Source organism: Macrotis lagotis, chromosome 8, assembly GCF_037893015.1.
Source record: "Macrotis lagotis isolate mMagLag1 chromosome 8, bilby.v1.9.chrom.fasta, whole genome shotgun sequence".
In the NCBI taxonomy this organism is placed as follows: domain Eukaryota; kingdom Metazoa; phylum Chordata; class Mammalia; order Peramelemorphia; family Peramelidae; genus Macrotis; species Macrotis lagotis.
This window is the reverse complement of record NC_133665.1, coordinates 117079212-117094185: the sequence shown is the minus strand read 5'-3', so window position 1 is coordinate 117094185 and position 14974 is coordinate 117079212. Positions and strand designations below refer to the sequence as shown.

At 32.2% G+C, this 14974-nt stretch overlaps 1 protein-coding gene across 1 annotated transcript in view; it reads right to left on the bottom strand.

The window, feature by feature from the left end:
• The window catches only part of ABCA13 (ATP binding cassette subfamily A member 13), a 493610-nt gene that overhangs the window by 128212 nt on the left and 350424 nt on the right, over positions 1 to 14974 (bottom strand). The window contains exons 46-47 of the mRNA XM_074199032.1: positions 8634 to 8887; positions 3550 to 3742 (exon numbers count right to left, since the gene is read on the bottom strand). Of these exons, the coding sequence (XP_074055133.1) occupies positions 3550 to 3742; positions 8634 to 8887 (447 nt within the window). The remainder of the gene's footprint in view (positions 1 to 3549; positions 3743 to 8633; positions 8888 to 14974) is intronic.

Here is a 14974-nt window from a genome sequence, read left to right as displayed (position 1 = left end):
GATACAGAACCAAAGCCAAAGGGAAATCCTAACCTCTACCAGTTGAATAGAAATTGGTCTATATGACAAAGGGAAGCAGAGGATGACTAAACATTTAAAGCTAAGTAATTGCTATAATGCAATTATAGTCTTTCAAGGAGGAAGATGGATACTCTCCAAAGGAAGAAGCTTCTTGTTCTCCAAGGAACAAGGATGTTGATTAACAGGTTCTATCAGGAGACAATTTATCCGGTAATAATAGGAGAAAGAAGTGGAGGTTGGTCACTCTCTGATGAGCAATACAAAGCAGTTATTTGTCAAGTTGACATGAACACTAGAAAGAACTGTTGGCATGTAGTCACTCCTTGGCAGAGAGCCTTCAGAGAATTGTCAAACTTCATCTGATAATTCATACAGGGACAAGCAATACTGGCAGGAAAAAAGAGATAACAAAACTAGAAATTTGAAATTCGAGAGGGGGGAATCCTTGAAGGAACAACTGGTATTACTCTTGTTGACACCATTTGACCATAGATGCTTCAGAATAAATCAAATGGTTTGACCAATAGACATGCAGTTAAATAATATGTGCCTGAAAATGGGGTTTTTGTGTAGAGCATGTCTTTGAATGAACTTGCGGGGGTCATATATTCTTGGTCAGAAATGGAGTATGCCTAGGTAGGATCCAAAAATTAAGGCAATAAAATATATTTGTCTTAAATATTTTAAATCTTACTAAACTGGTTTAAAACTGAAAAGGGAAGGGAAAGCAGAAAGCAATGCAACTTTAGATAAAATAGAAGGTAGCAAATTAAATGCAGAAGGAATAACCAGTAATTCACAGGAAACTAAATACAGGAAGGTGAAAAAACAATTCCTGCCTCTAAAAATCTTCAGAGCACTTGCATCTAAAAAATGCACAAAATATGAGTCATATTCAAGTTACTGAATGTCTTTCTATAAACTAGACATCTTAATCCAAGGAAGCAAATTTTACCATACAATTATCACTGAGATTAATTAGAATGTGATTCATAAATGTGATAAAGATTTGGAAGAGCCCACTTCATTCAGAACTACAAAAAGTTTAAGAGTCAAGAGCAATAAAAATGTACATTCAAAAGATGTAATATGAAAAAGTCCAAAACTGAAACACCCATTTTGTATATATAAGAAAACTGAGACCCAGAGAAATTAGATAATTCACCTATGGGCACAAATTTAATAAGTATGGCACACAGGATTTTAACCTAGTCAATCAAATGATGAACATTTATTAAGCTCTTATGATGTACCAAAGATGGAGAAATTGCTGCTTTCTACCAAACTATTACTTTCAAGAAGGAACTAGTTGTTAAAATAAAAGAGACGTTGCTAAGGCAACATCTAGTAACTGAATTCAATTGAATTCAAGGCACTATAGTTAAACAGCTTTCAGACATTCTCTGATCATCACCCATTTGCCAATGATTACACTTATGTACCAAAATTATGTGTCCCGGTTCTCAGATTTTTGTACTTCTCTTTAGTTTCTGTAGAGCACAGGCTGCTAAGAGTCACTTAGTGCCAAGCTCTATATATAAACAAATGAAGCATGAATGAATAAATTGATAGATAAATGAATAAACAAACCAATAAATAAATCAACAGAATAAATCAACAGAATAATAAAGAAATAAATCAATGAAAATAGAGATAAATAAATGAATATACAAATAAATGAATAAATAAATTGATAGATAAGAATAAAAAGCTATATTGCCTACAATCAGTTATTTAACTAGCACAAAAAACAAGGTCTTTTTTGATGTGATAGGCCTGTTCTATTTCCTTCTATTCTACAAATTCTTTTTTTTTAGGTTTTTGCAAGGCAAATGGGGTTAAGTGGCTTGACTAGATTCTACAAATTCTATCTAACCTTTCAGATGTAGCTTGAATTCAGTCTTTCCCCCAAAGTTTTGACTGACTGCTCCAACCTTTTTTCAACTTACATTAATAACTTGCTTGCTATTAAGCACATATTAGGTATGAATCATATCTCAGAAATCCGTATACTTTGTGTTTCTATCATATCTCTCCAAATACATATGAGTTTATACATATGAGTTTTAATTATTATGATTTATTATTAATATTCCCTCATAAAAACCTAACATTGAATTTGTTGTGATGTAGACAGTAAATAAAGGTTGATTTATTGATCAATAGGTTATAAATAAGTAATTTTAAAAGGATTCTTTAAAAAATGATAATAATAATACAGTAAAACTCTATAAAAAATTATACTTTAACAAATGATTTCCATCCTCTAAACCTCAATTTCTTCTCCTCCAAAATGCAGGCATGGAATATTTGTAAGCACCATATCTTATAAAATCCTGCAAGACCATAGCTAGAATTGTATCTCAGATTTTTTATAGTAGTTTTACATGAATTAACTTCAAATGTTCCTCTTTATCTTTAAACCATAAAATTAAGATAGAGAGAAAAAGGAATAAATAATAATAATAATAATAAACATGCTGAAACCGTATCATTGACCACTAGTAGAATTAGGTCAATTATATAGGTCCCTTAAATAATAGTGAACTCTTAAGTCCCTTTTAGAATGCAGGCCGCTTAGGGCAAGGATTATATTGAGGGACCTTTCTAGTACCAATGCTTAGCAGAATTCCTTAAATATAGTTTACATTGATTCAACACTTGTTGAATAGAATTATATTTATTGTCATTTCTGTTTTACATTGTTAAATGATTTTCCTCTATATAACTAGGTCATTGAATCACATTAAATTACTCACTTAAATTTTTATGCTTTAAATTTCTTATTTCCAAAATGGGATACCGGGTCTACCTCCCACTTTACAAGCATGGTGTAGCTATTAGTTAGATAATGTCTATTTGGTACTTGAATTCCTAGGGAGAATAGAAATAAATGCAAGGTATTTTCATTTTTAGCCATCATTAAGAGCAATTATTTTCAGAACTGATTTTCTTTTACATCTGCAATTTAAGAGCAAATCAGGAGCAATTTATGCTACTTCTGTCAGCTTTGATTAAACATTTCAGCTAGATTTAGCATCATATTTAGGAAAACATCTCCCAGTTAGTGTTATAGTATGTGAATTTCCTTTACCTTCCTGGTCTCATTTGACTACATATATTTAATTGGGCACTTAAAGAGTATTAAATTCCAAGTAAGAGTTGGAAGCTATTTCCTTAATTAATCTAATCCATAAAATATTCCTACTCAATCAAAAAAAATCAGTTTCACAATCCAAACAAACAATCATTAAGACTCTAATGTCATATGTATTTTTAAAAACCAAAGCAAGCCATGAAAGAAAAAAACAGTATCAATCTAAAAAAATAGATTCACTATGTAAATAGCCCCTAGCTCCTCTCTCTCTCTCAGTCCACTACGATCCATTTCATAGAAATTACTACAATTGAAAGGTCCCTTTGAGCTGTGATTTCCCACTCTCTGAACGTAATATTACGTATCTGAACAATTGCTTATGATTACAAAATTTTGACCCCAAATGAGCCTGGAAATAGAGTCTATTATACCTCGCCTCTTGGTATTCCCAAGCTAATATCATTCACAGCAGTGCTCCTCTTGCCAAAACCTTGATAACTTTTCCGTAGATTCCGGAGCACAAGAATGTCACTGTCTGTTCTTCCAGTCCAAATTCGCATTTGCTCTTCTTTGACATCAATGTCTTCAGAAGGACTGACTAGACCAAGAATGACTGGGTAATTCCTGGAAATGGAAAGTGAAGATGAATTCAGAAATACATAGGAACATATTCTGAGTGAAATAAAGAGCAATTTTTTTTCCAAGCAGAACAACATCTTAACTTCATTGCTCCTTAGCTCATCTGTCCCATCATACTAACTAATAGTGACATGCAAGGCACAAGTTTTATTTGTTAAAAAATGAAAGAAAGTTCATTAATTTTCCTAATTAGAATTGGAATGAGCTGCCACCAGATTAAAACTACTTTTCAATTGGATCAACAATTATTAATATCATTTTAGAGTATTAAGTTGAAACTATGAAAGAAATTCTTCTTAATGATGTCTTAAAGAGGCAAACTATTAAAAAGATGCTTTTATTATAGACCTTAGAATAACATATTCAGTGCCAGAATGGACGTTACAGCTCACTAAGTTCAATTCTCTCATTTTTATCTATAAATTGAGTTCCAGATATGTTAAATGGTTTGCCCAAGGATGAACAACTGACTCAGCATTCAAATTCATATCTTCTTAACTCCAAGTCAAGGACTCTTAACCTCTCTAGCTACTCAAAGTTCTTTACATATTAATTGTGTATAGATATATTTATATGTAGATAAGGATTATAGATGCAAATATGATTATAGATATAGATGGCATGAATACATAGAGTGTCCCAAAAATCTTATTGCAGTTTTAGGGTTGTTTTTATAATTTTTGGAACATCCATTATATAGTTCTATTTCATTTGTTAAAAATCAATTTCAATTCAATCAATCATTGTAAATGAATTTATACTTTTAAAAATCTTTTGTGTTAACAAATTTCATTTATATGACTTTGCAACCTTTGTAATATGGGCAGGATCACAAAAAAGAAAGAAATGGACTGGTTTCCTCTATAGCACTTCGAAATGATAAAACATATGATGGTTCCTTTTCCAATTCTTCTTCTGCACTAGGCCCTTTCTTTTTCTACAATATTCTACCAATCCACCCCTTTGTCTTTCTTTGTAACCTTCTTCTAAAGGTTCATCTTGCAGAAGTATTATGGCATAATGGATAGATATTTGAACCTGGAGGAAAGCAAATCTGAATTTGAATTCTGCCTCAGATCTTATAAGCTATGTAACATTAGATATGAGCCAACATCTCTCATTTTCACTTTTCCCAATTGTAAAACAGATAAAGTTCCTTAATGCTACCTACTTCATACATTTATTGTGAAGAAAATGTATTCAAATATATATTTTAGCTCTTGTCATCTTACCTCATCCAAATTATTTGCTACCTCCTTCAGGTGATCTTCCATAATATAATATAATCTTCCTAAATAATCTATACCCATATTACTCAAAGTATGTCAACTCCCTTTTCATATCAGTTTTCACATAATCCTAATGGCTTCTAATTGATATACACAAACATATATGAATACAGGTCTCAAGTCTTCCACCAGGTATTGCTAATTCTCTCTCAAGGGACTTTTTTCCTTGTTTTTCTAGTAATTTGGGGCAAGATAGTAGAGGAACCAGAGACAATTATAAAAATTCCTCATATTCCTCTTCCAGAAACTTCCCAGATGATCTAATTAGCATCATTATGGATCATAACCTCTAATTCTTCCTATTTCTTATGCTTACTTTCATTTCAATATGCTACCTTTAGCTATATGTCACAAGGAAGAAAGAGTTATGCATAGGACATCTTGGACACTTTGTTTCCATTTTCTTTCATTTCCTCAGGGAAAGAGTCCATATTTATTAAACTTTAATTTTTTTTAGCAGTTAAAAACATAAAAGGTGCATGCTTGAATCAGCGTGGGTTTTCCCTCAACCAGTGTATATTATAATCCCTCTGACTTGCCAAATGGTATTTAAAGGCTCTTGATAAAAAAAAATAAAAAGAAATACTTGACTCCAATCTAACCTGATAATGATCCTTTCCTAACAGCTCAAGCTCATCCTTGGTTACTAGTTTACCTGTTCAATCATCATAAAGACCCAGACACATAGGAAGAAAATATTCCCTCCACTTTCTCCATTATTCCACCTCAGAAGTCACTAGCCTTAAGTGACTGGACAATCATATTGCTTTTATAATAGTGAAGCCACTCTTTCTATGTTTTCCCCAAAATGTGGAACACATAGATTACACCTAAATAATCTCTGAAGATCACAAGTGAAGGGTAGGCATATAAGTATCAACTCTACTTTGATTAATCAGGGTGGAAAGGAGACATGTAAACTCAATCAGTCCTAAATAATCTCTGAAGATCACAAGTGAAGGGTAGGCATATAAGTATCAACTCTACTTTGATTAATCAGGGTGGAAAGGAGACATGTAAACTCAATCAGTCCTATTCACATAAACCTTAAGAAGCTTTTGCTTTCAAGTTGAGCCCATTCAAACTCCTCTATCCACTTTCAAAATTACTATAGTGTTATGTAAATAGTAAGTATTCATTAAATTATTTTTTAAAAATTGATAAAAGAGGGGGAATAAGTAAAATGAACTTAAAATGATATCTTAAAATTCTTATTTATAGACTCTTCTGTCCTCTCAAATATTTTTAATAGTCAACAAATATAATTATGCATAGTAGACTAGCAGTAATCAGGACTAATCTAGGTTAATTGGAACTGAGTCTATTTTCTACATTATATCTAAACACTGAAAATATCTGATAAATATTTAAATAATAGTATTAACAATGAAATTTGTATTATTGATACTAATATTGAAATACTTCATAAACTGTCATTTCATTGATGGCACAACCATACAGTTCACAACTCAGTGAAACAATGATTTCCTGAACCTCTTAGCATAGCACTTAGATGCTTATCTATAATTGTTTAGTCAGTAAGTGCTAAAGGTAAGATTTATACTCATTCTTCCTGAATCCAAATCAACCACCAAGAGGCCAAGAGATGGATCACAGTCTTGTTAAAACCTTGAAATTTATGTTGATAACAGTATAAAAATTAAATTCAAAAGAAATCTTAGTATGGGATTCTTGAAGAGACTATTTTCTCACAACACCATAAAATCTCACTTCCACTATAGTTATAGTTATGTTCTTTTACTAGACAGAATGTTTTTCAACAGTTCACCAATGATAGAAATTTCTAAGACAGAAATCCTCAAGCTTTTATATGAATGATTAAAGATGGGGTGGGTGAAGATGGAGAAAAACCTAGCTGACTTTGATTTTGACATTTTAGAAATATTTTCTCATGTAGCATTACACCCATAAAAATCACAACCTTTTCAAAACCTTCATATATATATATATATATATATATATATATATATATATATATATATATATATATATCCATTGTGGTTTGTGTTCCCATCTTCCCATAAATCCTTCAAGATCAAAGGATTAGACACTTAAGAGATAACCTAGACAAGCAAAAAGACTAATATGCTTGCAGACTGCATTTAAAGGAGCAAAACTTCCAGGAATAGGGAGACAATAGACATGCTATATACTGTCCTTGTTTGACTTTTATTGGAGAACTGTACTCATTTCTGGGCACTATAATTTAAGAAAGTTATTGATCAGGTGGAAAACATCTAGAAAAAGGCAACTGAGGGGCGGCTAGGTGGCGTAGTGGATAAAGCACCAGCCCTGGAGTCAGGAGTACCTGGGTTCAAATCCAGTCTCAGATACTTAATAATTACCTAGCTGTGTGGCCTTGGGCAAGCCACTTAACCCCGTTTGCCTTGCAAAAAAAAATCTTAAAAAAAAAAAGAAAGAAAGAAAAAGGCAACTGAGATACTGAAGGACCTTAGATCCTAGTCATATGGGGACCATTTGAAAAACCTGGACATGTATAGTCTGACAAAAAGAAGGCCCAGAGGGACATGTAGTTGACTTCAGGCTTTTGAAAGATTGTCATACAGTAGAGACATTAGACTTTTTCTATTTGGTCCCAGTGCTAAAAACCAGGACAAACGGATAGAAGTTTTAAGCAGACACATTTTGGATTAACGTCAGGGAAAAATTTCTAGTGGAATAGGTTGTCTCTAGATGTAGTGTGACCCCATTCCTTGAAGAACTTTCAAATAGAAGTTAAATGCCCATTTATCAGATATATTATAGTAGTCTTCCCTCTCATGTAGGTTGGATTAGGTGATCACTGAATTTCCTTTTAACTCTCAAATTCTATGAGTCTATGGGAAACTGAATTCATCATTTTACAGATGAAACCACTGAGGCTAAAAATAGAATGTGTAACTACAGCCAGAGATCTTTATGTTGCTTTTTATCTTAAGAGAATTAATGGATCATTAAACTAGTCTTTCCCTCTCGTCACATAACCACCTGCTTTTTTAGTTATACACTTTACAGAGTATTATATCTTTGTTTTTAGTGATATTGTTATTATTGTTAATTATTATCTTAGTTTTTATAAGTATCAATGTTAGCTCTTCCTTATATCAAACTAAACCCTACTTTGCATTTTCATTTGCAGATAAAGAGAACAGTGTATTCGAAAAGAGAAAGTAAAAATTGGAAGATGAAGCATAGTTGAATTACTGTGACTACCACTACTTCCAAACAATGAAAGTAATACGATAAGTCATCCACTAAATTCACTTTAAGTGATATAATATAACCAATGCAGAAGTTCAAGAATTTCAAAGCAGCAAATAGATTAAAAGTCAATTAAATAATTAGAGAGATTCTCTCAGAGGTTCCAGACCTTATCTTTTAAAGTTGTCTTTTTCTAGCCTCGATGACTTATACTGACATAAAAATAGAAAATTGCAAAGCTTTGGCTCGTTAGAGCTGCATATAATAATGCTCAGATAATTTCTTATCTTCCAGCTTTCAGGAGAATGCTATCTTCCTCTCCTGCCCCAGGAAGTAGGAATGGGATTCTTAAAAAATAAACTCACCTTAGTTTCTGAAGCAAGTCCCAATGCAACAGGATTCTCAAGAGAAGAAAAGTTGTGCCCTGTAGAGTCATAGCCACGAAGATCCAACCCAAAAAATTCATTTCAAAAGGACTCACATAGGAATCAATGCCAAAGTTATGGGTTAGATCAAATTTAATCTGATTGTAGCAAAGTTCTATTAAACCTTGACCCAGGCAAAATTGAGGGAAAATGGTAAAGACCCATTTGAGGACATTGTAGATATTCTGCAAATTCTGTAAAGTAAAGGAAAAGAGAGATCATTACATACCTACAGGAAGAAAATCACTACTCTAAGTAGCTACATTTTCCAATAAATATCTTATTGCTATCAGAAACAGTTTCAGTGTTAAAAGGGAGTCCAATTTGATGCATATCATAACATAATGTAACCTTCTAGAGAAGAATTATTGAAGGAAAAGGAGGGGAAACTAGTTAAAAGAAAGCATGGATATAAAGGAAAGAACTCTGAATTTTGAATGAAGAAAAGTTCGAATTCAAACTGTGCCTCTGACACTTTTATAGCTGTATTATCATTCTGTATCTCTGTTCATTCATCTGTGAAATGTAGTAGAGTTATTGTAAGAATGTAGAAATGTAAAAGAATTATTATAAGAATTAGCTTATAAAATGTATGGAAATCAATTTATGACTTTACACAGTACCTAAATGTCAGTTTTTAATAATTAAATACATTTCAAAGTAAAAGCATTTATGAAAAAGTTCAAAAGATGGAAATACTGAATTGTATCCCAGAAGTATAGAATCTGTGGCAGACGATGTGGAAACTCAGGTTCAAAATAATTTCAATTGAATTTTCAGGAATGTGGCATTTCTTATCAAACATGGTCAATGTGGAAGTTATTTTGTGCATTTTTTTCTTTATTACAAAGGAAGATTTATTGTTGGGGTAGTTTAAAAACAGTTTGAAATTGGGGTATGTTTCAAAATAATTATGATATAAAAGACATCCAATAAAATTTTGCTTAATTTTTAATAGACAGTTCTATAAATTCAGAATTTTTCATGAAGTAATGGTATGGACTTCTGTGAACAACTTTTGTCTATGATCTTTTCTTCCTCCTTTCCTCACCTCCCTTTGCTTCCTTGAGTTCTATAAACATACATGGAAAAACTATAGTGAATAACTATAGATGGTAAAGAAACTATAATGACAAATAATATATAGCCCTCCTCCTGTCTTCAAGATTACAGTCTACCATGAATTGTAAGATACAATTCATAAATATTGGTTACTTCACCAATATTACATTAATTATAAGTAAAAATATATCAATATTTTATACTAGACCTGCGATTTTATTATTGTATTTGTAATTTTCAACATATTTGCCCATCCTAATCATTTTCATTTCCCTAATAAATATGCTATCATGAGTTCAATAGTCAGCTAATAAATTTCCCTATCATTGCATACCTCTTCCAGAGTGATTTTCCTGTTTCAAACACTTAGAGATCTGCCAAAATGGAAATTTGATCTATCAATACAGATACAACATTGAACATTACACGGGGGGACTCAATGGTTAAATGACTTCCCCAGGATCATATAACAAGGTATAACTTATGATTCTCGGGTCATGACTATTTTCATTATGATATTAACATATTATGGTGTAGAAGAAGAATTTTCTACATGGCTACACAGCAATTGTTTAAGAAACAAATTATTATTGAATTGAATCTCAAAATGGTATGAGATCACAGGAGGGAATAATTGTTTCAAGTTGTGAGAAAATATTGAAGGCTTCCCAGAAGAAAAGACTTTGAAGGAAGGTCAAAATTTTAACAGGTGAATGTTCTGAAGGAGGACATCACAAACTCAGAAACAGCTAAGCAAAGAAATCAGAACTTAGAATATTATCAGTCACATAGTAAGTATTCGAAAATGTTTATCAATTGGCTGAGAGTTAAAACATAGATCATGAGTCTACTTCAGTGCAACTATACAACAAAAGACTGAAGAGTTAAACTAGATCTAACTTATGGAAATTTGAATGATAGGTTAAGGATTCTGAACATTATTTGGTAGGTAATAAAGAGCTATGGAATGATTTTGCACCATTGGATGACTTAATTGTACCTGAGAAAATTAAATGTAGGATAATCATTCAAGGAAGTATAACCAAGAAGTGATAAGGATATTTTTAGGGTGGCTATTAGACTCTCCAGATCAAAAATGATGATACCATGGAAAATGAGGCAAATATAAAAAATATTGCAGAGGGGCAGCTAGGTGGCATAGTGGATAGAGCACCAGCCCTGGAGTCAGGAGTACCTGAGTTCAAATCCAGTCTCAGACACTTCATAATTACCTTAGCTGTGTGGCCTTGAGCAAGCCACTTAACCCCATTTGCCGTGCAAAAAATAATGCAGAAATAGTATCAACGGGGCTTGATGCCAGTATGTGTGTTTGTGTGATAAATAAAAGAAAGGTAGGGGAAACAAGAAATGAATCTAAAGAAATGGCAGAAGTGGAAGAACCAGCAAAAGGATGAGATGAAATAATTTTCTAGTCCAAAACTATAGCGAAAGTTAACAGGAAAAGTCACTTTCACTGAGTTGAGAGTCCAGCACAGAACACACCAACTGACTAGTGCAGGCTGTGCCCTGAAATTAAGAACAGACTTTAGTGGTGGCAGCTTCCAGAGTATTTAAGCCCCAGATGGTAAGGAGAATGGACGATTGATCAGAAGAGATTATAAGTGGCTTTTGACTGAAATGGGATACAGCACTTTATTGCAATGCTCTTTCTCAAGTCCATTTATAATCTCAGAGAGAAGAGCAGCACTACCTAGAACCCTGGTCACAGTTCTAGGATGGATGGAAAAGAGTGCTTGGGAAAGCTCATGAACTGGAGCATAGACCAGGAGAGCAGTGACCACAACACTCCTTAGAAATACCATCTTAGAACTAAAATCTTGCAGATCCCCAAAACTAACTCTGAAAACTGCAGCACAAAATATTTGAAACTTGGGACAGTGTTCCCTCCACCCATGAAAAGGACCCAACTTTAACATAAAGTTAAAAATAAAGAAAAAGGATTAAAAATGAGCATCTTCCCCCAAAAAAAACCTGATCATAGAAGATCCATGAGAAGATCAAAATGCAAACACAGAAGATAAAGAAATCAAAACAACCTCATTCAAAAACCTCAAAAACCTGAATATTCTCAGGCCCTGGAGGAGTTTTAAAAAGTCAAATAAGAAAGGTATAGAGACTACTTGGAAAAGAAGAGGGAGTGATGCAAAGAAATCATGAAAAAAGAAAGTCAACAGCTTAGTAAATATGACACAAAAATATTGTAGGAAACTCTACTTTAAAGAAAAAAATAGGTCAAAAGGTAAAATAGCTATATAAGTCCACTGAAAAGGGCCCCTTCAAAATCAGAAATGGTTACATGGAAAAAAAAGTACAAAAACTCACTAAGGAAAATGATTCCCTATAATTGGAATTGAACAAATAGACACTAATGACTCCATGAAACATCAAGAAACAATCAAATAAAATCAAAAGAATGAAAAAATATGAAAGCTTATTAGAAAAACAACTTATATGAAAAATAGATCTGGGAAAGATTCCTAAACTATTTGGAAGCTATGATCCAAAAAAGAACATTGATACTATATTTTAAGAAATTATGGAGGCAGCTAAATGGTGCCAGCCCTGGAGTCAGAAGGACCTGAGTTCAAATCTAGCCTCAGACACCTAATAATTACTTAGTTATGTCACCTTGGGCAAGTCACATAACCCCACTGCCTTGCAAAAACCAAAAAAAAAATAAGAAATGAATAAATATAATTAGAAAATATATAAAAATTAAGTTAAGGAAAAGAAATCATCAATGAAAACTACCTTGATATCCTAGGACCAGAAATTGAAATAATCCTCCTAAAAGCAAACTCAGAGTGAAAGCTCCCAAGATAAATTCCAGATTTATCAGTTCAAGGTAAAACTAATGCAACAAGCCAAAAAGAAGCATCAAATATAGAGTCACAGTCAAGATAAAATAAGATTCAACAGCTTCTACATTAAAGGATTGGAGAGTTTCAACTATAATCTAGAGGTCAAAAGAGCTAGAATTACAAAGAAAAATCACCTATCCAGCAAAACTTAGCATAATCATTTTGGAAGAAAATGAATATTTAATGAAGCAGAAGAATTTCAACCAATAAAAAAAAAGACTAGAGCTGAATAGAAAATTTGACTTTCAAATACAAGATTCAAGAAAAGCAGAAAAAAGGTAAATAGGAAAGAGACTTCATAAAGGATTCAATAAGGTTAAACTGTTAATAATCATATATGGGAAAATAATACTTGTAACTTCTCAGAACTTTATACTTACTAGGGCAGTTAGAAGGAATATATATATATATATATATATATATATATATATATATACATATATATAGAGAGAGGGGGGGTATCAGAGTATCAGAATGAGTTGATTATGATTGGGATGATAGAGGAAAAGGAGGAAGCAGGTAGAAAGGGCAAACTATATTACATAAAATGAATACTAATGTGTTTTTACAATAGATTGGAAAATATGGACAACCCTTAAAACTCATTCTTCTTCGCATTGGCTCAAGGAGGGAATAAAATTCACACACAGTTGGCTATATATATATATATATATATATATATATATATATATACATATATATATATATATATTGTGTATGTATGTATATATATATACTTAAACCAGGAAGAACAAAAACAAAAAAAAAGAAAACTAGAACCCATTTCCCTAAATGAAGATTGCTGAAAAACTAGAAATACTACCTCTAACAAAAATGGAAGGATTTGGAATAGACAAGGAGGATACCAAATCATCAATCTTTTACAATGTATAGTTGGAGAATCTTAGAAAATCAATTTTAAAGCCAATTGAAATAATCAACAACTTTAGCAAAATTGGAATATATAAAATAAACTAACATAAATTAACATAAATTATCAGTATTTTATATAGTACCAACAAAGTCTAGCAGCAAGAGATAGAAAAAGAAATTCCATTTAAGATAATTGCATTTAATCATTTCCAGTCAGGTCCAACTCTTCAGGATCCCATTTTGGAATTTTCTTGGCAAAGACATTGGCATGGTTTACCATTTCCTTCTCCAATTCATTTTATAGGTGAGGAAACGGAGACAAAAAGGAGTGTTAAGTGACCTGTCCATGGTCACATAGCTAATAAGTGCCTGAGATGGAATTTGAGGAGTATTCTTGACTCCACTGTATCACCTAGATGCTCCCAAAATAACCTTAGACAATATAAAATGCTTAGCAATCTACTTGTCTCAACAAACCCAATAATTATGTGAACACAATTATATAACACTTTTCACACAATTGAAGTCAAATCTATACAAGTAGAAAAAAGATTAATTGCTCATGTGTAGCCCAAATCATTATAATACAAATGACAATTCTTACTAAAATTAATTTACTTACTCAATATCATACCAATCAAACTACCAAAAAATATTTTATAGAACTCGTAAGAATAAAAAATATCTGAGGAAGAAAAGGTAAAGAATATCAAGGAAATAGATTTGAAAAATATAAAGGAAGCTGATTGGTAATACAAGATTTCAAACTGTATTACAGAGTTGTACATAGCAAAGCAATCTGGCACTGGCTGAGAAATAGAGTTATGAATCAGTGGACTAGTAGTAATAGTAAATGACCATAGCAATCTAGATTCAAGCTTTTAGAACCAGAACTCACTATTTGACAAAAACTGCTAAGAAAACTAGAAAATAGCTTGGCAGGAAGTAAGTATACACCAGTGTTTCATACCATATGCCAAGGTAAAGTCAAAGTGGATAAATGATTTAGACATAAAGACTGATGTCAAAAATAAATTAGGGAACTGCAAAATAGTTTGCCTGTCAAACCTATGGATAAGGAAAGAATTTATGACAAAATAAGAAATACAGATTATAAAAAGATAATTTTGACTGCATTAAATTAAAAAAGGTTTGCCTAAACAAAAGCAATGCAGCCAAGATAAGAAGGAAAATAGAAAGTGGGGGGTAGTATAAAGGATCAAAGAGCATCTTGATCAATTAGAGCAAACCAAATTAAAACAACTCTGAGGTACTACTACCTCACACCTATCAGATGAGTTAATATGATGGAAAAGGAAAATTATAAATTTTGGAGAAAACAAGGAGAAATTGGGAGGCTAATGTACTTTTGGTACAGTTGTGAACTGATCCAATCATTCTTAAAATTTGGAATATGCCCAAAAGCTATAAACTTGTGCATACAGATCCAGCAATAATACCTCT